This window comes from Eubalaena glacialis, chromosome 7 (assembly GCF_028564815.1).
Source record: "Eubalaena glacialis isolate mEubGla1 chromosome 7, mEubGla1.1.hap2.+ XY, whole genome shotgun sequence".
Classification (NCBI taxonomy): Eukaryota; Metazoa; Chordata; class Mammalia; order Artiodactyla; family Balaenidae; genus Eubalaena; species Eubalaena glacialis.
The window spans coordinates 67,069,034-67,094,151 of NC_083722.1; the positions used below are offsets into that span (position 1 = coordinate 67,069,034).

Sequence of the window (25,118 nt, forward strand, 5' to 3'; positions counted from 1 at the left end):
AAACAGGTGTCTTGCAATCAAGAGGGGATAAGTCTGCGGATGAAAGTCAACACATTGAGGATGGCAGAGTGGACAGGTAGAAAACATCTAGGTCTATGTTGACATTATTGAACCTCTGAATTAGCCCTGGAGCCCCCTACTTCTCGTGGGCATCACCCTGGCAGGACCCCTTCCCTCTGGGCCACATAGAGGCTTGTTCAGAGCTCTTCAAAGTTTTTTCCATGCCAGTATGCTGGGCTCAGAGATGCTGGGATCTCTGGGAGCTGGGATGGGACTAGGTTGAGGCAGGTGAGGCACTGTCCTCGGATGCAAAATTTAAGGAGGGCCACAAAAAACTCAGTAGGTAATCAGGATAAATGATATTTTACAGGACCTAAATTCCCTGACCAGGGATCGAACCTGTGCCCCCTGCAGTGGAAACACAGAGTGAGTCCTAACCACTGGACCACCAGGGAATTCCCTTTAATGTAATATTTTAAAAAATCAAAACTAATGTAAAAATACAAAGCGAACAAAAAATGTCAAGATTTTTAAATAAAGACGATGAAGATTCAGGGTCACCAGCCAGGTCTGCTTCTATGTTTCTACACAGGGCAATCCCAGTGAATGTCACCTATGACAATTCATACAATGAGGCAGGGGTCCCAACCCAGCTCCCACAGCCCAGTGATTTGCTGGCGATCCCAAGCAAGTCCCTTCCCTCCTCTCTGGACATAATCTGCCCTGCATGGGGGCTGGGGCATCGCCAGGATGGCCTCCTGACCCATCCTCCTCATCCCCATGGCCTGCAGACGTTACTGTCCCTCTTTCTGGGAGGCTGTGTCCTGGCTATTAATATCTCAGCCATCCCTGGCCTGATCAGGGTGTTTCATGACTGCCAGCTGTGGCTCCGGCCCGCTCCCCGGGAAGAAATAAGAGGAGTTGCTGTTCCCACATGGGGGTGGGGGGGCGGGCCTTGCTCATTAAAACAGGCCCCGGGCAAGTGACGGGAACTGAGGCGCTGAGACCAACTCTTCACCCCACCTGGCCTGGCCTACCAGATGGAGGTGCCTGGGGATACACACTCCCTGTACTCCACCCCGCCGGGGGCTGCCCTGGTCTCCCTAACTCCTGCCTGGGCCCTGTTGCCTTAGGTCAGTTTCCAACAGCCCTGGGACTTCTCCCCAGATGCCCCACAGACATTAGCTTCAGCATGTCCCAAACCGGGTCCTTCCTCACCTGGATGACGGACTGGCAGCTTTTCCTTGGCCTGCCCCCGGGGCCCTTCTCAGCAGCCCGAGTGGCCTGCCCCAAAGCCACCCTCATCCCCTTGGCCTCATTTAAGAAGTCCCCCCTGAATTCCCACTGCAGAGGGCTCCCCGCACCTGCTCACCTCGATTCAGGTGTCCCTGGCATCTCTCATGCTCCCTTGGGATCTGGAGACTACTACCTAGCCCTCAGGGACCACCCCTCACCTGGGAAGATGCTCCCTAGCCATTCTACTGGCAGACTGGTCACCCTCCTTGGGCAGCCTGTCCCCTGGAGTGGCAGGAGTCATCCACATGGTGGCCGTCTGTGCCAGGATGGTGAGGGGCTACTTGTCTTTGCCTTCCCAGAGGGAGCTCACCTGAGTTAACTGGGCTTTGCCCTCAGGGTCTGGGTTCAGCCTTGGTCAAGGGTCAGGGCCTAGCCTGTGGGCAACCAGAGGTCTGGTTCCACCTGGGGTCACAGCCGGGTCTGGGATGGGAATCACTGCCACAAGGTCAGGGGCCTTGGTCTGAGGGCCAGGTCCTGGGTCTCCTTAATCCCAAACTGTCCCTGGGGTCATCAATCCTGTGTCCTCACCACTTCCTCTCTCTTGCATCTCGTTCTGAAATGGAGCTGAGGAGAGAGGCCTGCCCTCTGTGTCAACTGGCCTCCTGGGGAGGGGCCCGCACTCTGGGAGCTGGGAGCTGGGCTGGGACTAGGTATTTGGGTCCCTAAGGCCAACCTTGGTGATGTCCTTGAGGCACCACCAGGTGGCAATAGAGATGAGCTGGTCTGGTCTGTGCCGGGAAAGGCAGGAGAGGGACCGGGGAGCTGGAGGAAAGAGGGGCTGCAGGAGAAATTCTGCTCGTGGTCACCCCTATTCCACTCCCGCTCCATACGCAGCCTGGGGTGTCTGCTCATGACCTCTGCTGGCTAGGGACAGTGTCTCACCTTCTCCCCATTCCTGAATGCTCCCCACTCCCAGGGGTTGGGGGGTGGGGAGCTTTTCACTTCCTGCTACCTCCCAGGCGGGGCCCCACTCCTGTCCTCCCTTTTTTGTCCCTGTCTTGGGTCTCTCTCTGTTTTATTCACTTTTTACTCTCCTGGCTGATAACTCTGCTTCTCCCCAGACATGACTCACTAATGGTGGGATTTCAGGCACGGTGGTGGATGGGCCAGGTCCAGGCAGGAAGGTTGCAGGAAGGGGAAGCCAGGGAGGTCAGCTGGAGCAGTGGCTTTGAATCCATCCCTTGCTGACCAGCGTCATCTTCTTCGCCCTGCAGCCTCTGTGTCTAAACCTTTCTATTTGCTGTATTGTCTCTGTTTTGGTGACATCTGTTCTGTCCTCTATCTGCCACCTCTTGGCAACATGGTCATCTCACATGTGCTCCTTGGGTGCAGGTACCCCCATGTAACCATTTTTGGGACCAAGGGCAGCTCTGTCAGCTGTTTTGTATAAATCCAAGAATAGAACTATCTCTTCTTGGTTGGATTCAGGGGGTGGGAGGACACTACGAGGATGGGGTATAACTTCACCACACTCAGAGGAGAGAGGGTACCACTCAACAAGATGTGAGTTGAAAGCCCTTAGAACTGTGTGTTCCTCACATGGAAGCCAGAGGGGTGGTGGCACCTGGCTTCAGTGATGTCTTGGACCAGCCCTCCTTGGAATGGGGGTGGGGGGCGTGACCGCAAGTTGGAAGTTGGTCTCCATTTTAGCCCACATGGGAACACCAACCACCAGGAAAACCAAGTGAATCCAACCCAGTGTTTATTGTTGCACAAGCCTGTTTGCAGTCCCAAGGGGATCTTCCGGCTGGGCCGTGGGTAGGAAGCCGTGTGGCCACAGGGGTGCAGGGCGGACACAGGACATGACAACCACCAGGCTCTTGTCCAGATGGGCTGGAGGACTCCTCAGCCACACTCCAGGGAGGGTGGGGTGGGAATGGGGTTTGGGGGATGGTGGTAATAACAATATCAGTGGTGATACAAATAAGCAAGAGGATCCAGCTTGTTACAATATATCAAAGGCAGCAGTTAAGAGTCTGTGCTTTCCCTTTCCCGTCAGCAAGATCTGAGTTCAAATCCTGTCTGTGTGACAAGATGAGGTACCTGCTCTCTGTGAGGCTCACTGTGAAACAGGGACAGTAGTGCCCGCCTTGCTGGGTTGCTCTGAGGATTAAGGGGCCCAAGAGTGTACATCTCTGACCCGGTCCTAATAGTTGGCACATAGGTAGGCAGCCAGGGGCAGCTCCCACAGCCCATAAGGATTGGTAGGGCTGGTGGCAAGCTCCTTAAATTGTTCCAGCCATCCCGGGATGACTCCACTTTAGCGGGGACTATGAAGATAGCTGCCCTCCCCAAACTAAAACCCCTTGTTTACAACCGCATCTGCCGGAGGCAGAAAAACTCATTCACCTTGAAGAGCTGGCAGCTATGAGGAGGCACTGAGGGAGAGGGGACCGCATCTTTGGAGAGATGCCTGAATGGTGATGCTTAACCCAAAGGAAACTGACAGCAATGGTGGAACTTCAGGCACTGTCGAGGTGGCAGTGGCAGGTGACCTTTCGGGGCAAGACCTCTGTCCCCTCAGATCACACCACGTTCCCACATGCATTGTCAGGGGATAGGCGATGGCCCTCCTCGGATGGGTAGTGAGATCTACCAGGGGGTGGAATCAGGTGAGAGTATGCAGATTTCTTGCCCTTAATGGGCAGAGGGGGCCTTTGGGGGCGGAGTCTGAAGACTGAGCTCCACCCCGCATCTTCTAGGTAGGAGTTCCCAGCTCTCCCCCATCTATGCGTCCTCGTCTTCCCAGGCAGGCGCAAGGGCAGCGTTCTCCAGGGGCTTCCGGACAGTGAGCTGGGGGTGCCCGGGCAGCCTCCGAGCCCAGGGCTGGGGCTGACCTCGCCTGGCAGGCCTCTGCCCCCGGTGCCACGCGGGGTGGGGGGCGGTGCGGACGGGAGGGGCCGCCCACCCGCCTGGGCACCTGGCGGTCAGACCAGGGAGACTTCGGCCTGGAAGCTGGAGGAGCGGCGCGCGCTGGGGCTGACGCGGGTCAGCATGGAGACCTGCGTGCTGCACGTGGCCCCGCTGCTGCCTGCTGACGGGTGCTGGTATTTGGGGTCCCAACACAAGACGCCCTGCAGATGCCAGCGCCGCCACTTCCGCCGCAGCTCTGCCTGCACCTGGGAGAAGGGAGGGTGGTCAGGCCCGCCCCTATGAAGCCTCCTGCATTGCTGATTGGGCTGCACTCCGTCTAGGGTGCGTGAGCCAGACAGTCATAGCATCTTGGGGAATCTAACTTGAAAGGCCAGATGCTACCTTGGGCAGTGCAGAGATGGGACCTTCTAGGGGCCAGGTCAAATCAAGGGATTGGAGTCGGGGGAGGTGGGAGCCAGAGAGGATCAGAGAATTCAGTCCAGGGAGGAAGAGGTATGCGGCCCAATCTCCTGATCCCTGCCCTCCAGCTCACTGGAGCTCATCCAAATAGATTTCTGTGCTTTGTAACCAGGGCTCCACAGTGACTCAGCCTTCACTTCACCCATCCCCACTCACTCTGCACACAGCCACCTAACACAGCACTTCTAAAACTCTGATGTGCACATGAATCCCCTGAGGTTTTCGTAAAAGCAGATTCAGAGTCAGCAGGCCTGGGGTGGGCCCAGAAATCAGCATTTTAAACAAGGTCCTAGGTGCCGTCACTGATTTACTAGTCTGAGGACCACACTTGGAGTAGCAAGGTTTGACTCTTCTTTGCTCTGCACATATCCCGTCAGGGGTTTTGGACCTTGGGGCTACCAGAGTTCTGTTCCTTGACCCCCCAAGGTCTGAGAGGGGCTTACCTCGCCATTGAGGAAGCAGTAGAGGATGGCCACCACAAAACCCTGGGGAGGAAGGGAGGGGGAGAGGTGAGGTAGACAGACCCCGGGAGCCCCAAACCCTGCCCCACTCCTGTGTTCCCCTGGTGAAACAAAGGGCTAAACATACAGTTGGTGCTTAATGAATACTTATTGCAATGAAAAGATTGGAATCTAGCGGCAAGAGGCCAAGGCCCCAGGTGAATTTCCTCCCTTAAAGCCCAGAGAAGAACGCAGGCTTAAGTCCACAGTTCATACCTGGAAAGACCCCACGACGAGCTCAAAGACCATTTTCACTTCAGCCTTAAAGTTGTCGGGGAAGAAGGCAAACATGATGTAGTGCACTCCAAACAGGGGAATCAGCAGAAGGGTGGACTTGGCCAGCCTCCTGGGGGCAGGGGAGGGGCAGGCAGTGGGTATGGGTGTCCACACATGTGGGCACATGGGGCACAGAAGACGGAGACAACAACCAGGATGTGTGAGGACAGACTGTTGGTTCCCATCAGTCCTATGTCGACAACTGTTTCTGTTCCCTATCTGCAGTGCCTATGACCTCATGCCCCCTGGGCCTCCTCCCTTGGACTTCCAGCTCCAGTGAAGGAGGGACAAAGGGAAGAGGTGGTTTTACCAGAACCCAAGAGGACAGGGCTACCTGGAAAGGGTTGGGATCCTGATGGTAGAGGCCTTAGTAAGTGCTAAAATCAACGTGGGAGGAGTCCCTTGAATGAGATGGAAACATGTTGAGAAGGGCTTCTTGAATGAGCTTGAGCCACAGAGAGATATAGTCAATGCCAGAGACCATGCCAGAGTCAATGCTGGAGCCATGAGAGAAAGTCTGTAGCTTCCCTCCCCTTTGTCCTATCTAATACCCTTCCAGAGCCTCCCACTGGTCAAATTTAACTAGAAGTCAGTGGATAAAGAATCCTAGCAAATGTAGCTTGCAAGGAGAGAGAAACCCCTCTATTTTCACTTTCTGGAGGAGAGAGTATAAAGGAGGGCCAGGGCTGAATCCCGAGGATTACGTGTAATAGTGGTATTTCAGGCTCTATGGCCGCTAATGGGGATAGTTTCTTGAGCAACAGGAGATCCTGGTTTCCCTTCCCCTGGTCTCAGTTTCTCCAATCTGTACAATGGGGCAAGTGTATGCTCAACATGGTCAAGTAATAGAAGTGCGGCCCACTGTAAACTTGGAAGCGCTTTGGGTGCTATGAAATACAGTGCATTTATGAGAGACCAATACTCTACTGGAAATGAGGGCATTTGGGAAGGAAGTTTTTGTAATTGGGTTGCTGACCACAGATGCCCAAGGCCACTTGGGAGGATGACGGGTGCTCAAGTTTGTGTCTGGTCACCAAGGATGACTCAGGGTCAACTAGTAAAGCCCTGTCTTTGGCTTCTCTGCTGTATCCACTTCCCCAGGAGTTGCCACCTTTTCTGGGATTACCCCTTTCCCCTCCCCCCCACTCCCCACACCAATACACGCACCCCCAGAATTCTCTGCAGGACCAGCTCCTCCTTCACCGGCCATGTGTGCTCAGCAGGGTCCACAGTCACTCTAAATGACCTGCCGCTTTCCCATGGAGCAGAGCTCATCCTGGTTCAGGCCTCCCAGCCACTTGACCTCATAGCTGGTCCAGGCAGTGTGAACCCACAGTTCCCTGGCTGCGAGAGGTCTGAGGAGTGAGTGTGTCTCTCCCTCTGTCTCTCCTGCCTTGGCAGTCAGTCCAGGTAGGCCTGGCCCTGGGCCTGAGGACTCACAGCAAACTGGGGGCAGAGGAGCTGGCCTTGCCCCTCCCACTCCTTCCTGGACCTGGTCCCCAGCCACGCCAGTATCCCGAGCACTGCCCACCGCTCCTTGACTGCAAACCTATCCCACGCGCCTGAGGCTGACAGATGGAGGCTTTCTTTAAATTGAAGGCTTGTGGGGAGGTAGAGAGTGGGAGCTGACAGTCTCTCCGCGGGGAGCTCCATCTCCTACTCCCCCCACCCCTTCTGCCTGCCGACAGCTGTTCAGTTTCCACCTCACCCACGTGGACCTGGTGATGACCGGCTCTCTTTGCCTCAGATTCAAGCCCTTTTGAGCAGCTGTATGTTGGGGAAAACAAGGCCCCACAGGGAAAGTAGAGGAAGAGGGGGCACAGGCCTGATGTGCTACCCCCTGGCAGACTGCAGACCCCTGCAGGGCCTTCCTTTCTCAAACTGGAAGGGAAGCTCCACCTCCACACCCCGAGGGAGGAAGTGCTGTCACACCAGGAACGGGAGTCTTAGTCTCATCAGAGAGAATCACAGGATTCCAGAATAGAATCCTAAATCCAGCAGCTCGTGACATTCTAGCCAGGAATCTTAGAACCACAGCACAGATTCCCCAGAGAGAAGCCAGGCCCAGGAGAACATTCTGGATCACAGGACTGGAAGGTCCCTGTGGGACACCCCAGGTTTGTCTTGTCTGTGCAGTGCTGATAATCAATCTCCTGTTCCCATCTGTGGGCACACAGACCGACTCACCCTCCAACAGCCATCCCCTTCATGTTTCTGTAGTTCTATCTTCCAGCCTTGTTGTTCTCATGAAACCCTGCCTGTTCTCCAGGCCCCCCAAGCACAGGAAGAGCCCTCACACCTTTCCAAGCAAGGATATGACCCCTGTCCCACAGACACCGTGCCCTCCCCCTGCCAAGACGATGTGCTCCCAAACCCTAGAGGAGGAGGGAGTATGTGTCAGTTTCCTCATCTGTGAAATGGGGACAATTTAGAGGAGACTGTACAGACGAAATGAGATGATGCTTGGAAACCCCGTTGCACACACCTGGCATGTAACCTGTGGATGCCGTTACTACTCTCAGGGAGGACTGAGTCCTGAATATGGCCATTTCCTTGGTAGACTGGGGGCTCCCCCGGGGCATGCATCTACTGTGCCCCTTTTCTGTGCCAGGCCTACGCCAGGGACTGGACACACGGTGTGAACAGGACACAGGTTATCTACTGTGTTCTCAAGCTCCCTGGCTTGACAGCAGATACACAGTGGGGCCGATCACCTGCTAGGTAAGTCATGCAGGAGAAGCAGACCTGGGACTCATGGGCCTGGTGAGGGTGGGACTGGGCAGGGGACACTCGTGCACTGAGCCAGGCCATGGGGGCAGAGGTGGGCAAGAGCAAGGTGGCTTTTTGATGATTCTGGAGGGGGACTTCCAGGGGACGTGGGATGATTTGTGGACTGGGGCTGGGGATACCGGGAGAGCCGGGGCCCTGGGCCCATACTCACGAGTATGGGCTGCTGTCACTCTTCCCGACATCTGGGGCCCGCAGTTTGTGAACCAGGATTCTGATGATGCGAACAAAGAGGATGAAGTTCACCTGGTGGTTGGGGGCCGTGGTCGGGTGGTCAGAGAGGGGAGGCAGGGTGTCCAGCCCCCTGGGCTGATGGCCTGTCTTCTTCCCCAGGGCCCAGCTATCCATCTATCTTACCTCTCCCCTGGCTCTTCCCGCTTTGGGAAAGTCATCCAGGAACTCTCCCTCACATCCCTAAGGGCTGGGCCTCCCAATCTGCTTTCTCTACTCTAGAGGAAGAACTGGTGGGGAAAGGGATGGGGACAGTCCTGCATTAGGCATTGGGAAGCCTAGGGTTCATTTCTGACCTAGACACGAATTTCCTGTGGGACCTTGGTCAGTTGTCTACCCACTCCGGGCCTCAGTCTCCCCATCCCTAAGTGGTGGGAGGAGGCCTTACCAAGATGGAGGCGAGGATGGGGGCCTTTATGATCCACCACAGTGAGGAGATGATGGTATCCCAGCATCTGGGCAGGGTATGGTGGAGGAGAATGAGAGAGATTGTCCTTGGCCAGAGAGAGTCAGCAGTCCTTCTGTTGTCCCCGGCTCTGCCCCCAAACCCTTTAGAGACCACTGGCCCAGAGTCTGTTCCTCCCTGGTCCCCCTCATCCACCCGGGGGATCTGCCCCGAGTGACAGCAGCCAGGAGGAGGCGGGGGGGGGGGGGTGGTGACAGCTCACCCGTAATCCTCAAAATGGATCCTGATGATGGTCCACACCATGGTGAATGTGCTGGGCACCCCTGTCAGGGCCAAAGGAGAGAGAAAGAGGAGAGGGTGTGGCAGGAAGAGAGGGAGATCAAGGAGGAAGAACCAGGAAGAGGCAGGGAGAGAAAAGGGTGGGTTTCCAACGTGGCCACCTATGGTGGCATATATAGGTAGTTCAGTGTGCAAAGATGCCTCACTGAGGGGGTGACGCTCTATGTCCGAGGGACTGTGTCTGCCTAAAGGGGACTCGTTTTCTCATTTTGGCAGAGGCACTGTAGAGATTAGCAGCGGCCCTGCGTGTTTCAAGGACTGGAGGGGAAATGGAAGGCTGCTCAGAGAACCTGTCTGTCCCACAGGTCAGCTTGAGGTGCAGCTGCAGCCAGAAGGCACCTGCCCAGGGGTCAGACAGTTGGAGGACTTTTATCAACCCATGGCCAAGTGCCTTGCAGGCAGGATCTGCAGCCCAGCAAGACCTAAGGCGGCAGGCTGGGTTGGTACCCTCCCCCTAATGAGCTCCCCAGGCTTTGCCCCCTTGTTCCCAGCCTGGCAGCCCTCCCTGGTACCATACCCCAGCCGATGAATATGTACCCCCAGAAGTACTTCCTCTCGGAGAAGAAGGACACGGCGAGCAGGGTGTGCAGGTAGAGGCCCTCCACCAGCAGCCAGAAGAAGTTGGCCATGACACAGTACTGGAATAACACCACGGCTGCCTTACAGCCCACCTGCAGGCGGAGGAGAAGAGGGGGCCTCAGTGGAGCTAGCAGGGGTCCCTGCCTGCCCACATCTCTGTCTGGGGTGACAAACAGGATTGCAGTACAGCCAACTTACTCTCTTAGTTATTTTTGTATTATTCCTTTATAAATATACTCAGTGGTTTTCCCATTATCCCTAATTTTAGATCATCTGATGCTTTGGAATAAGCTTGCAATTTTAATTATCCACCCATCAATTTATCATCTATTCATCTTCCTATCTATATATCTATCCACCCACCTACCCATCCAACCATCCACCTACCCACCTATCTATTTATCCATTTACTTACCCACCCACCCACCAGACATCCACTGCCAACTCACCCATCTATCCATCTACCATCCATGCATCCATCCATTAACTATCTATCTGCATCCATCATCTTCCATCTATCAGTCCATCCACACGCTCACCTGTCTATCTCTCCATTCATCTACTATCCACATACTAGACATCCACTACCAACCCACACACTTAGACATCTATCCATCCATTCTTTTATCCACTTGTCCATCAATCTGCTCATCCGTCCACCCACCAATATACCCCCACCCATGATCTATCCAATTTTTACTTTATCCATCTATCCTTCCACTTAGTCATCCACACACTATTTACTCAGTCATCCAGCTACCAACCCATCCACTTACCATCTCCGCTACTCATTTATCTTATTCCTATTACGATTGAAGGTAGCTGGAAGACGTATGAGGGAGAATTCTTGCTTGCATTAGCAAGAATCCCTTGAAAGTGTAGGGATATGGGCTGTGGACTGTGGAGTGGGGTTTAGATGGAATTGTTGGGGGAAAGATGGGGACGGAGAAGAGGGAAGAGGAGGGTGAAGTAGAAGTTAGGAAAAAGAGGAGAGTGGAGGGATGATCATTCCTCCTGGGGGCCAGAGGAGCTAGAGGAAGAAGGGGTTCCCCAGGCAGGTGAGGACAATGGAGGAGTTAGGGAGACCCCTGGGCAGGGCAATCAGGGGCTCTGGGCAGCCCAGCTCACATGATTAGAAGGTCTTCTGGGCCATCTGTCCTCTCCCAGAAACTATTTGCCGTTTCAGATTGAGCCCAGATACCTGTAAGCCAGAGCTTAAAGCCACCCTCCTCCAGGAAGCCCCCCTGCTTTCACTCCTCCCTGTACCCAGAACACAGGTTCCCACCCTTTCCTCCTGTGCCGTCGGCTTTGAGGCACCCTCAGAGAGCAGCCTTCCCTCCTCTCCCGATGGTTGGAAAGTCCTTCCTCAGGTCTTACTTCAGTCCCTCCTGTTACAGGCACTCTGTTTCCCCCACCTTCCCTCATCTGCTTTACAGCAAGAATAACCCAGCTCTTTAACAGGACAATTATCTGTGCTTCTCCTTGCCTTAGAAAAGCTTCACAGAGCTGCTAATGAATCGGGAAGCTCATTTCCACGATTGTCCTCAACAAGTGCGCTGGAGGCTTCAGGCTGCTCCCCAGGCTCCGGGTAGGTCTGAGCCCTACTCCCAGGCGGGATCATCTGAGGCGCTCGGGGAATGGCCAGGGTGGCTCCCCTGGGTGTTCCCTCCCCGTTGTCGAGATGCCTGAGATACCACCATCACTCTCTAGAGAAAGTCACTTTTTTTTTTTTTGGCCACACCTCGCAGCTTGTGGGATCTCAGTTCCCAGGTCAGGGATCAAACCTGGGGCCTTGGCAGTGAGAGCGTGGCGTCCTAACCCCTGGACAGCCAGGGAACTCCCTGGAGAGACTCATTTTCAATTTCACTCTCTGGGGAGAAGGTACTTCTGACCCCTGAAATAATGCACTGCCTCTGAGGTCACTCATGAGGCAAAAACTCACTGACCACAAGGGACGAATGGGAGCCAGGGCTGGTCTTGAGCTCTCTGTCTCAGCTCAGGGGGCACTCAGGGAGGGGGCCCTGAGCACAGAATCACCTGGAGATGGATCCCTTAGTGATGGGCGATGAATTCCTTATATGCTCTCTTAACCTCCCTTGCCTAGGAAGGTCCAGAGGACTGAGGGCAGGGGAAGAATAGAAAAAGAGCAGGGCTGTGTGGGTTTGGACTGGCTCCAGAAGGCAACGGGGGGAGTAGGAAGGGGGGCACGGTGAGCAGAACCATGGGTATGAAGATGGCAGAGAGGAGGGATGGAAGGAAGCTTGAATGTCCTTGCACGATGGGGAAACTGAGGAAGGGATTTCCCTAAGGTCACATAGGAAGTTAGCAGCAGAGGCGGGAAGGGGGCTGTGGGCTCTGGCACAAAGTGTACCACTTTGCACCCAGGAGAGGTGTTTCTCACTGGCAGGAGTGGGTGTGTGAACTCCCAGATGGCCAAGCACCATCTCCTGCTGCTGGGAGGGAAGTGGGATCCAAGGAGCTGGCAGGCAGGGTCGGAGGGGGGCCATCTTTGGAGAGAGAGAGAGAAAGAGAGAGGGAGAGAGAGAAAGGGAGAGAGATAGAGAAAAGGGGAGACAGGAGGGAGGCGAGGGAGAAGAGGAGATTCAGGTGACAGATGGCAGAGGTGGGCCAGGGAGGTGGGCCTGGGCGGGTCCTCACCGAGCCCTTGGAGCAGTGATCCGACTCCCCGCCGTCGAAGAGGGCCAAGTCTTTGATGAAGACAGCGGTGGCCCTCAGGATGAACGATATGAAGAGATGCATGTGGATGTAGTTCCGTGTGCAGTGGAGCTTCCTGTGGGAGGTGGCCAGATCTGGGAGGCCGAAGGGGCCTCAGACCCCACCGCAACCAACACGTCCAGTGCTCTGAGGAAGGGTAGGGCTTGTAGCCTCTGAATGCAGACCCCACCCTTAAGGGGGGCCCTGTCCCCAGGTATCCTACCCATGTGTGCAGCCTGGCTTGCAGGTGCCTCATTCCAGGGCACAGGCCCCGCCCTCTGGTGCCCTATCCCCAGGTACAGGGCATCCTGTGAGGGATGAGGCCGACACAGGTGAACACTTCGAGCACCCTGCTGTCTCTAGGGGAGGCTGGCCTGGCGGGGGCGCTGGGGCAGGACTGTGTGCTGCCTGGGAGCTGACAGTGGAGGGGGCAGAGCATGCCTGGGTGAGGAGTGACCTGGCTGGTCTGCTCTGAGGCCCGTTGCAGGAGCTGGTCCTCACCTGAACAGGCTCAGGATGGCAGTGGCGACCAGGAGGGTGGCGAGGGACAGGCTGTAGCCGACGGTGTAGCCGGTCTTCACAGAACTGTAGAACATTGTCTGCTGCTGCTAGAGGGAGGTGGGTGAGGATCTTGGGTGGGGGTGGGGGGACTCACCTAGGGGGTGTTGGCAGAGGCGGGGTACCCTATGCATCCTGCCTCCCATCCCTGCCTTGGCAGATGAGGAGGCTGAGGCCCAGGGCTCCCAGGAGTAGCTGAGTGGCCCCTTCCAGTCCCCAGAGCCCCTTCCTCCCTGGTTTCCACAGATGAGACAGGACTGCTTCCCAGGGTGGGGCGGGGGTTGAATGCCCTTTCTCTGCTCCTTCACAAGGGAAATGTCAGTGGGGGAAGGAGCGAAGACCCCACACGACCCATTGGTCCATCCATTCATTCTTCAGTTACGTGTCCAACAGCCCTTCTGGGCCAGCTCTGGGCTTGGCATCCTCAAGCACAAGACTGCTTGCCCTTCAGACCCCCACATGAGGCCCTCTGGCCAAGTGGTGAGGGATGGACAATGGTAAAGAAGACGCTAGGGGGAGAGTAATTTCCCATTTGGGACTCTCAGAGGCTGGATTTAGCAGGAAGAGGGCAATCTGGCCTTTCTGGGGAGGAGGGACAAAGCTGGACACCAAGGGCTTCCTGCTGGCCCCTCCCCATGGACACACACACAGAGCCATGGTCACTGGGCAGCCCCTCCTTCCTCCCCACCTTCCACACCCTGCTGGAACAGAAGCCAGTGGTCAAGAAGGATCCTGCCCGAGGATCTGGTGGGCTTTTAAGGCCTCTGAGGAAATTGCTGCCCTCTTGGGAGGAGTGAAAGCCTTGTCTGTGAAGGGCTTTGGGGGTGGGACAGAGGTCATCACAGACAGACTACATTCACCCACCAAAGCAGAGAGGGGCTCCTAGCTCGGGACTTAAGTTATACTCCAGCCTCACCATCAGTATCCTTCCCTGGCTCCTGGCCCCACATCCTTACAGAGACCACCTATGCTTCACCTGCTCCAGGGCAGGTCCCCATCCTGGGACTGAGGACAATGGTCCTGTCTCTGTCCCTGCCCCTGATTGGCTCCTGGGTATCTGAGGCTGGTTCCTTCCAGGATCCGCACCTCAGTTTCTCCTCTGCATGTGGCAGGTGGGATGGGGTCTGTCTGCCCTGCCAGGGCTGGATCAAGGCTCCCACGAGGGAGTGGGGTGGCCTGGCCTGGGGGTGCTGCTTCAGATTTGATGCTGTGAGTCATCCTCCTGGAAGCCCCCTCCTGGACCCTGTCAGGGGAGCCAGAGGATGCGCCCCTGGGAATGTGGGCCTGGAGAGGGAAGAGGCTTGAGGAGGGCAGACCCTGGGAGTCCTGGCTCCGACATGGAAGGCAACCGTGCCCCTTGGTGGGAGAGAGTGGAAGGAGCTAGCAGGCCCGGGTACTCTAGCGTGTGTGTGTGGGGTGCACTGAGGCCCACCTCGTCCAAACTCGATGCGTTGTCATCCAAGCCACAGGCAATGGGGTAGGGACCAGGCTCCAGGGGCGTCCAGCCCTCGTCAGTGCAGCTGCGGCTCACGTTGCGGCCTGGGTGGAGGGCAGGGGTGGAGAGGAGAGAGGTTGAGGCAGGGAGTGGGTAGGTCGGAGGAGTAGGCATGGGGTCTGGCTGTCTCTGTGCTCAGCCCTACTCTCACCACCCCCCACGGCATCAGGCTCCAGCTGTTCTGACCTAGACACCCAGGGCATCACGGGGCAGCCTGGGGCAGGGAGAAGCACCTCCAGGGCGGCCAGGGGATGCACCAACACAGATGACAGCCAGAGCAGACGTTCCTGCCCCTTGTCGTGTCTGAACCTGACCCCAGGTGCAATTTAAACTCTGATCCTTGTCACAGGCAGCCTGGATCCTTGGTGTGGAATGATCCCTGACCCTTGTCATGAGCTGAATGCTGACCCCCGTCACGGAGCCACGGATGCTGGTGTGGTAGATGCTTCCTTTGTCTGTCCTGTAGGTACAGACAGCAGCCTTCTGGCTGGGGCAAGGGGCCCAGGCCTGCCCAGTCCTCCTGGGTCAGCCTGCCTGGGCCTACGGGTCTGGGTTTCCTCCCACGCCTGGGGGCTGGGGGTTCAGATGTGCTGCTGGAGAGGGACCAAAGGTAAGGCAGGAGGTGGGTGGGCGTCGGAGGACCTCTGATAAGGGCGCAGGTGTGAAGTCCTCACACACGGAGAAGGGGCACCTGCCCAGGCAAAGGCAAGTATGAGAATAATTGAGTGGCACACCATTGCAGAATCTCGGGGCTGAACCACTAAGGCTGGGGTTCCAGGACAGCGACACTGTCTGCTGTCCCTGGAGGACCAGGGCTGCAGCAAAGGGGCAGGACCACTGAGGGGCCATGTGAGGTGAGGGGTGACCCCAAGGCTCCCCACTCTCGAGGGAGGGGAGAGGCTGAATAGAAAATGGGTGAGCCAGAGAAGAGCCCTCTGCTCCTATCCCAGGACTCATTACAGAGGCACTGAGTCCAGGACACAGCCTTCCTGCCAGGCTTGTTGTGGGAAGAGGAAAGGAGAAGGAGGAAGGAGGAGGGGAAGGAGGAAGAAGGAAAGGAGAGGGAGGGAGGATGAGGGGAGAGAGAACAGGTAGGAGGAGGAGGTAAGAGGATGAGGAAGAAGGGGGAGGGGAGAGAAAAGTAGGGAAAGAGATAAGGCGAGGCGATGAAGAGGAGCCGAGAGAGAAGATGGGTCCTGACATCCTTGCCGTCTAGCTCCTTTCTCACCTGCACCACCACCATCACCACCACCATCACCATCACCATCACCATCACCATCACCATCACCATCACCACAACGCACGTTTTGAGAACTTTTCCCAGGTACACTGCACAGAGCACTGCAGGCATATTATCTTTTTGAAGCCCCTCAACCATCCAGTGGGAAAGTAATCCCATTTCACAGTTGAGAAGTAAGGCTCCAAGAGGCTGGTCACTTGCTCAAGGCCACATACATAGGACAGGGTAGGGCAGGTGTGGCCCCATAGTCTTCCCAGGTAACCTTGGCCCTCATCTGCACTGAGGTGACTGGGGACTTGTTTTGGGTGTCCAGGTGCAGAGCTGTAGGGGGCGTCAAGCCATCCTGAGCTCAGGGAGGGTCACTGTGTATATGTTTAAAATTTCCAAACTTTGCCGTGTGCTCAGAACATCCCAGGTGATTCCCTATTCCCTATTTCTGTAAATCCTCCTGGCCACCATTTGAAAGAGGTTCTTGTCACCCTACTTTATGGATGAGGAACTGAGGGACAACTAGGGGTAGGGGGATAACCAGGAAGGAGCAGCCCATTGGGTCTCTTTCCTCTGTGAGGTCCCAGGGGTGGCAGGAAGGACTTTGCTGAGGAAGGGAACCTAGGCTGGGCCAGTTTCTTGCCCTGGTGGCCCACTTCTGCACAGGCCTCCCAACCGTACTGCCACAGGAGGCTCCCAGGGCATGAGAAAAATCTTCACACTGCCCCTCTGCACACCGGCCCTCCTCACCCCCTCAGCTTTCTCCCGTTGCAGCAGAGGGTGGGCCGGCCTGGAGGCTTCAAGCAGCCGCTCATCAAACTGCAGGCCCTCCTCAGCCCCAGATCTCAGGAACTCACTGGGGGCCCGGAGGCCATGCCCCTTCCCAGGAGCTGATTCTTGGGGGACTGTCCCCGCCAGACTGGGGCAAGTAGGAAAAAGGGGACAAGGTCAAATCAGCCAGCCTTAAAGCAGGGGCACTAAAGCTCAGGCTTTGGGTTCCCCACTGGCTGGAGGGTCCAGGGCTCAATGAGGCCAGGCCCATGATGTAGTGGACACCTGGGATTATCATGAATTAAGCTAGCGAGCCTGGGTGACCCATCAGTGTCTACACAGCAGCTTCACATGCCTTCTGTGGGAGCAGTGGGGAGCAAACATTAATGTGTTAAGGCTCGTGATCAGGAGTTACCAATAGTCCCATTGAAAGGGGGGATGCCAAGGGTGAGAGAGGTTGGGTGACTTGCCCATGGTCACACAGCAAAGAAGCAGCAGGCCTGGGATGCAGACCGAGGTCAGCCTGACTCTACATCTTTTTGGGCTCCCAGCAGCGGCTGAAGGGGGACCTTGTCCCTTGGAGCCCCGATTGCCCAGAGAGCAAGGGAGGGCAGGGGATAGTGGGTCATCTTCAGGGCTGGGTGGCCTCTTTGAAGAGCCTGGGTCTGAAGCCCAGGACTCCAAGGGAACTGCTCTTGAGATGATCTCAGTAGAAGTCACCATGGGACCCTGAGGATCAGCCAGCAGTCTCTTCCCCAGTCTGGGCTGGGGAACCGACAGACCCTGTGTGTGTAGAGGGGGATACGGAGGGTGCGAGAAAGGGCAAGGGACCTTAACCCTGTGCTGGGAGGGCCACTCCACATTCTCCCAGTCTCCTCCCGTTTGTCATGTCTCAAAAAAGAAGTCATGGCCGCCCTGCCCCCTCTCCTCCCTCAGTTCTCCACGTGAAAAGCCCTACTCGGTGACTGGGGGTAGAAATCGGGGGTCATTTTCTCCCCACTCACCTCTCTCCTCTCCCCCATCAGTCACCAGGCCTGCCCCAGCTTCTCTTTCCTCGACACCAGCACCGACCGTCTCATCTCCCCTGGATTAGGTAGGAGCCTCCTGATGGGTCTCCGTTTTCCTGCCCCTCCAACCCGCTCCGCACCCTGAATCCTGGAGGGTTGTTCTAAAATCTAGACCTGATCGTGGCACTCTCTTGCTGAAATCCTGTCAATGGCGCCCCACCCCAGCCAACCAGGGCAGACGTCTTAGGTTGACAAGACCTTCTTATCTACGGCTTCACGTGATGCTGCGGGGAGGAGGTGCCCCACAGACCCCATAGACACAGGTAATATAGACTGTGGTGTCTTCTTATCAAAATAGCCCTCCTACTTTTTACTCTTAAAAAAAGTCTCTTCAAATATTTAATGGCAAAAACACCACAGGTGAAAGACACGCAGACCACAAATAAAAGGACTAGACCTCCACAGCTGGGAGACTGGGATTGACATATATACACTACTATGTATAAAATAGATAACTAACGAGAACCGACTGTATAGCACGGGAACTCTACTCAGTGCTCTGTGGTGACCTAAATGGGAAGGAAATCCAAAAAAGAGGGGATATGTGTATATGTATAGCTGATTCACTGTGCTGTACAGCAGAAACTAACAACATTGTAAAGCAACAATACTCCAACAAAAAAAAATAAATTGAAAAAAAAAGGACTAGACCTCCACAAACATTTTGGTGCCTTGGTGAGCAATCTTTGCCTGGCCACCCCTCTTCCCCAGGCTCTTTACCCAGCCTGGCCAAATGACATCTTTTAACTCTCTTCAGCTTTCCCTGTAGAACCAGGTCCCTTCCAACCCTTCCAGGGAAGACACTCCTTCCCCAGTCCTGTTACCCAGAGGGGCAGGAGTTGGGGTTGCCATCACTCCTATCCCACACTTCCCTTACTTGCAAACTTTCCTCTTTGGAATTGAGGCTCACACCTTCTTCATCTAGTTGCCCAGGAAAACACAGCCTCTTTCCTTTACATATTCAGCCCCTAGCCCAGTCTCCTATTTCTTGCCATCATTTTCAGAGGCTAAGGCTGCCAAGTATAGCTGCACAGGTTGTTCACTGCACAAGGGCATCTGGCTGATGAACACTAGGGGCTAAAGTGTACTTCATATTCAGCTTGTCACTAGGTAGGTTCTGGTGAGATGTTGAATCCACCTGAGGAAGGGCTGCCTTTCTCTCATCTGCCGAAAGGCTTGGTGTGGGCCCCCCTGAGGCTGGCAGCCTCGGGGTTAGCCAGATGGTGGGCTGGAGTCCAGGTTCTCAAGTGAAGGATCTGCCTTTACAATTCCAGCAGGGACAGAAGGAACAGCCTCAGGAGGAATGCAATTAGCAGGCGCTTCCAGGGATCCCAGGAAAGGCTGGTTGCCAGGCTCTGCTGAAGGGAGCATTATGAGAGCTGCCAGAGGAGCTCATCTCCTATCTGCCCAGGTGCTGGGTCCCCCTGGAAGAGGGCTGGGCTAGGTGGGCGCTGGCTTGGAATACGGCACACCTGTGGCTGACCCTCAGGGAGGGCATCCGGATCTCTCCTTCACTGCTGAGGTCACAACACCGGGCACTGGGGAGCGAAGCTGGCCTGCTCCAAAGAGACCATTTGGTCCACCTCCCATTCCCACTTTACAAATAGGGAAACAGGTCCAGAGGGGCAAAGGCCACCTAGAGTGAGAGACTTTCTGCTCATCCTCTGAGCCCTTATCTAGGTCCCATTCATCACCAACCCTTCCCACCCCAGCCCTGCTCCTCCCTCTGTCCTCCCCCAGCTCATCAAACCCATACCTGAGCGGGGCACACTCGAGTCCTATCCCCCCTCCACCGCACCTTCCCGCTTCCCTCCTCTGCCCTGCTCTCCACCCGAGTCCAAACCATCATCATCTCTCATCTGCCTTGGGGTTGGGTCTTCCTATTTGTACTCCTAGAATCCTCTCTTTTCACAGAAACCAGTTATCAGTTAAAAACCCCAACTGGACTGTTTCCATTGCCTGCTTAACCCCTGCAGTGGCTTCTCAGTGAACGTAGGAAAAGCCCAAGTCCTGTCAGTCCTCAAGGCCTGCGTGGTCTGGCCTCTGCCCGCCTAACTCTTTCCTCTCCTCCCTCCCCTGGGCTCACTGCTCTAGCCACACTGGCCTCCACTGAGTTTCCTCAGGGCTCATCCCATGGGCTGTTGATCCTCTGAGCGATCCCCCCGCCAGGATCTTTGCGGCTCTTTCCCAGCCCAGGTCTTCAGACCGCAGCTGCAGTATCACCTCCTCGGAGAGGCCGCCATGACGCCTGCCTTAGGTTGCTTCCCTCTCTTCTCTCTCCCAGCACCGCTTATCATTTATAATACATGCATTTGTTTTCTTGCTAAACGCCTCTCCAACTAGAACGTGAGCTCCCCGAGGACAGAGTATTTTATCCCTCTGCCCCCCACTGTGCTTGTCTAGCTCAGTGCCAGTCAAGATAGTAGGTGTTTAATGAACATTCACTGAATGAAAGGATTTCTTACTGTGTCATCTTTAATTACTGGTAGCAAGACAGCCCACTTCCTAAAGAGGTTCCCGCTTTTCTTTTCTGCCTTATATGTGAACATTCACTTAAGCAGAACATGACAAGGTGTGTAAGAAAGGTCAGTTTCGCAAAGTCTGAAAGGTCATTGCCTCCGAGAAGTGAAAGACTCATTCATGGTCAGCCCCAAATAATGGGAACATGGCAGCCATAACTATCAGTCAATCAGTTATCAATTGCTGAGCAAATATTTAGTGAGACCTTCCCACATGCTTATCTTTCTGTGAAGAGCTAATCGAATCCCATGAGTCCTTCAGAGAACTAATGTCAGTGCAACCTCTTCCAGGAAGCCACCCCTGATTGCTCCAGCCTCTTTGAGCACCTCCTTTGCCTTCTCACTTCCTTGAGAGGTGAGTCCCCACTCCAGCCAGCTCTACTCCTGCCACCAAGCTCCTGCCCTTCAACCCAGGGTTCTTACCTTGAATGGGGGAGAAGAGTTTAAAGATGAGGGGGCAGGCCAAGACGACCACCTGGCCCCGAGGGGTGGCTGGCCAGCAGGTGAGGTTGTCCCACATCTTGCTGCAGCCTGTGGGGTGAAGGCAGAGGACACATGGGTCAGCGTGGCCACCAGGTGCCTCCAGCCTCGGGGCCTGAGCCCACAGGCACCCACCCTTTTCCTCCTCCTCCAGGCTCCCACCTTGAGAAGCCTCCAGTCTGAGAGGGGAGGCACAGCCCTGCCCAGGCTGTACAGGGAAGGGGGAGAAGGAGGCATAAGTACAGCCCCATGGTCCTTGGTGAGAGACAGAGCGCCCCCTGTGTGTTTCAAACAGTGGTGGGGTTTTGTTTGTTGCAGAGACTAGGGGGGCCTTCCCCGGCATTCAATGGGCAGGCGACAGGGATGCCAGGCAGGTACCCTGCATGGTCCTGCACAATGATGAATTGTGTACTGTTTGGGACTTTCAAATGAGTTGCTGGGCATTTGCATAGATGAAAACCTTTTGTAATGACCAGAGGCTAGACTCTTACTCCATTTGACATATAAACACAAGGTACTTATTGTACAGGTTTGACAGTACGAGTTTTCCAGGAATGCAACTGCCAAGTAAAGGGAGAGAAGACTGGGCTTCATTGTGCTCTAAGAGTTGTTCTCACTAAGAGCTGTTCAATGTTTTGGAAAATCACGTTACCTACGGCAATGCTGCCATGAACCTGGGTCGGTGATGCAACCAGCATATATATCAATCTATATTTAAAGCTCTCACATTCCCAGAATTTATATTTATAGGTACAACCTTTAGACTATGTCTTCTTATCTTTTGGTGTGATTGTGCTGGAATGTACACACAGTATTCCAGCACACATAGTATTTTATTATACGTGTCTTTATTTTTGTTTTACGTTATAACTAGAACATCATTAACAAAACTGTGTGTCCTAAATTTCATTTTATAATAGTGAGGGAGGCATTAGAAAATATTTGTTGTAAAAAGGAGCTGTTGGGTATGATAGGGTGATGGGTATATTGGGATTTAGCTAGTTCTTGAGGAGTCTTCATAAAACTCACATACAACACAGATGCCTCCAACCCAGTCACAGTGTGAATTGTGACAGGGGCGGTGATTAGGGAGTGAGTTTGGATAAAGCCCTTAATCGCAGGCTGAGCTCTCCACTGTGTACCTATCAGCCTTGAAGACCTGGCTGGTGACGGATGCACAGACTCCCTAGGGGTCTCTAGGGGTCCACTTTAATAGGCAGATGCAAATGCCACGGTTTTGCCTGTTCAGGGTCTGGGTGCCCCTGAGGAACAAGGACTCCTCTGGATGCCGTCCCCAGAGGGAGGTTTAATTGTCTCTTTGCAACCCTGCCAGTCCCATAGATTTACTCAGGAAACCCAACCCCTGAGCGAAAGTCAACTCCAGCTGGGCCAAACCCAGCCCAGCCCAGGTCCGAAGGTTCCCAAGTTCCCAAGGAGGGGGCCTGGGAAGAGGAGGTGGAGGGACATCCCCACCTGGAGATGAGCCTCGGGCCTCTGAATGCTGAAGTGGGCTGACAGCGGGGAGGGGTGCCTTCTGGGGCTGCGGTAGCCAGGTGGCACCTGCAGCTGAAGGCTGAGAATGCCTGGATCTCCGCGGCCTGGTCAGAGTGCACAGCCTCCCTGCCTCGGGGACCCCATCCGCTACCACTCGTCCTATCCTGAGTCTTCTGTGGCCTCACTCTGGCTCCCAGTCTCTCCTCCATTCCTGTGCCAGCATCTCTGGAGGCCATGTAGCTGCTCTTCAGGCCAGTCAAATCCTGCTAGTGATTTAAGACCCTGTTCATAATATCATCAGCAAACATTTATGTAGCCTTTATATATGGGAGACACTGTTCTACCCTCTTTACACAAATAACTTATTTAACCCCCTCTCATTTTACAGATGAACAACTGAGGCACAGAGCAATTAGGTAGCTAGCCCCAGGTCACATCGCTGGCGAGGGGGACAGCCTGTTCACACGCTCCGTCTCCAGCAAACCTCTTGCACTCTGCCTGGTCTGAAGGGCTCAGTGCCATCTCCAGGAATCTTGCTTGGCAGGATTGTGTATAGCCCTGACAATGCTGGGCACACCCTGTCTTGCAGGCCAGCTATTGTGTCTGGGTCCTTGCCAGGCTTCAGGCTCTCTGGATCTCCAGTGGCGGTCCAGATCAGGAGTGGATTCAGAGCTGGGTCTCTGGCCCTGAGTTCAGCTTCACCAGAAGCGGCACAGAGGGGAGGGAGGCTGGGCTCTGCCCTCAGGGTGGCCACGCTTGGCCTCAAGGAATCTCAGCACCACCAGGGCTGGGCTGTGAACTGTGCTGGGGTGCAGGCCAGCAGGCAGCGGGGGAGCCAAGGAAGAGGGGCCGGTAGGGGGCACGTGGTCAGGGAGGCGTCCTGCTGGAGACAGCAGGGTTGGGAAGCTGAGAAGGGGTGACAGGCAAGAAAATGCTGGGTGCCTGGAGGGCCCGTGGTTGTGAGCTGGGCCCGGGAGTATTCCCTGTGCGTCTGCCCCAGGGAGGCCACTCAGGTCCCACCGCACACGTCATCAGGCCCACAGAGACCCAGGGCCCAGGCTGGCTGAGCATGCCCACTGGGGGCTGCCACCTCAACAGGAAAGAAAGCCCAGCCTGGGGTGGGGGATGGCGAGGCAGCGGCGGGGCTCTGCTTGTCCTTTTATAGACGTGTGTGCACAGAAAGACACGCACACTGACAAGCATCCCAGGCACACAGACTCACAAACACACACGCAGATATACATACATGTACACTTACTTAGACATGGAAAAACCAGACACAAGCAAACACAGGCACAGAGAGACACACACAACTCACAGACACACATGTACAGACATGACTGAGCGTGCCACAGACACTCACACACACACACACACAGAGCACACCAGGCAGACACATCCAGGCAGGTCCAGGCTTACACAGACACATGCCTCCAACACACAAAGACACTCAGAGTCAGTCACGGAGCTACACAGCCCAGAGGCACAACCGTAGCCCTAGACAGACAGGGGCCAGGAGCACACAGCTGGATGTGCGTGAACATGCGCAGAGCCTCTCACAAGGTCATGGGCAGACTCACCGCCCACAGACCCATACATGTCCTCCTCTGGATCTCGGGCCAGCTGCCTGGTGACAGGGTGTTGGCACCTGCCATGCACCCTGTGCCAGCAATGACCTCATTGGGATCACGAGGGTGGCCTGCCCTTGGGGCCTAGGAGGTGCTATAGTGGGGCCTATAGTCTGGGGTCTGGGCCTCTCTGGGCTGCGCATGAGCCCGGATCCCATTGTGGAGCCTTTCCGAGGCCTGTCTGCAGCCTGGTCCTGCCTCCCTGCCCTGGCGGGGGGTTGGGGCATAGGCAGCAGGCAGGTCCGGCCACCCCTCTACCCAGGCCGCAGTCTCAGGGCCCTGGGAGACAAGGGGCCGTCCCTCCTTGCGAGCTGGGAGAGGCAGAGGCCATCCGTGATGCTATACACACACTCACTGCCTCTACAGGAGGCAGAAAGCCTGGGCAGCAGGGCCCAGGAGGAGGGGCCCAGGACGGGGTGCATAACTGCCAGCCTCAGTGAGATGGGGGCACTGGGGAGCCAGGAAGAAAGATGCTCCCTGCTCCTGAGCCAGGCTGCTATGTAACTGTAAGCTCGGCTCGGGGGAGGTGACCTCTGGGAGGGAGGCCCAGAGCTGCTCCGGACTCCCCACTGCTCCAGCCCTCCCCCTCCCTCACAGGGAGCCTTGAACTCCATAGCCACTCCCCACCTGCCACGGGCAGTCGCAGTCGGCCTCGGCGCCTCCCAACTTCCCAGCCTCTCTGCTTCTCCCAATCCTGCCCACCCTTCTGAGTCTGGCTCAGGCTGCAACTTTTGAAGGAAGCCATCTACTTCCTTCCGTTCTCACCCCAGGGCTGCTGAGCCAAATGCGGGGAGCACAGGACTGGGGAGTGAAGACCAGAGGGTGCTGCCATTTGATCTGATGGCCCTGCAGCTGGGCAGCCTCGACCTGAGGGTGGATCTGGGCTCACGGTGTGAGGGAGGGGGGCTGCTTGCCAGTGTGGCCTCACCTGTTGTTTCATTCTCCAGCTGGGCCTCCTCCAGGCACTGGTTGTGCTGTACCTCGATCATCTGCATAAAGTCACACTCCTCCTGCTGCAGCCCGACTTCCCAGCCGCCCTGGGGAACAGAGACAGGGAGGGGGACCCGTCACCCTCACCCACAGCCTGCTTGTCATCCACGGACTCCAGGAGCACGGCGCCAAGCAAGGCCCAGTCACCGGACGGATCCAAGTTCCAGACTAAACCCCAATCCCAACCCCAGACTGAATTCGACCTTAAACTGAAGCCTGACCCTGACCTAGATCTGACCCCAAACTCTTGTCCATTGTCCCCAAAGCGGGGTCTGCCTTGAGGGCCCTGTCATGGCTTCCTGGTGGCCCTAGCAGTACCATGGCTGTAACAACACTGTCTCTTTGTGGGTGGTATGGCTATGGACAGAGGTTAGAGGGCCTCTCCTTAGAGCCCAGAGCTGGCCCACTGGACTTTCCAGTTTGGGT

General features: G+C 55.7%; 1 protein-coding gene across 1 annotated transcript; it reads right to left on the reverse strand.

Moving 5' to 3' along the window:
* Positions 1–4,223: 4,223 nt before the first annotated feature.
* On the reverse strand, positions 4,224–24,739 carry VIPR1 (vasoactive intestinal peptide receptor 1). The gene is made up of 12 exons (XM_061195273.1): positions 24,631–24,739; positions 20,524–20,631; positions 14,453–14,559; positions 12,964–13,067; positions 12,406–12,538; positions 9,686–9,839; positions 9,092–9,152; positions 8,812–8,878; positions 8,347–8,438; positions 5,346–5,475; positions 5,073–5,114; positions 4,224–4,415 (listed from the first exon to the last, which is right to left on the reverse strand). The coding sequence occupies exons 1-12, from the start codon at positions 24,695–24,697 to the stop codon at positions 4,224–4,226; spliced, it is 1,257 nt and encodes a 418-aa protein (XP_061051256.1). The 5' UTR covers positions 24,698–24,739.
* Positions 24,740–25,118: the final 379 nt, after the last annotated feature.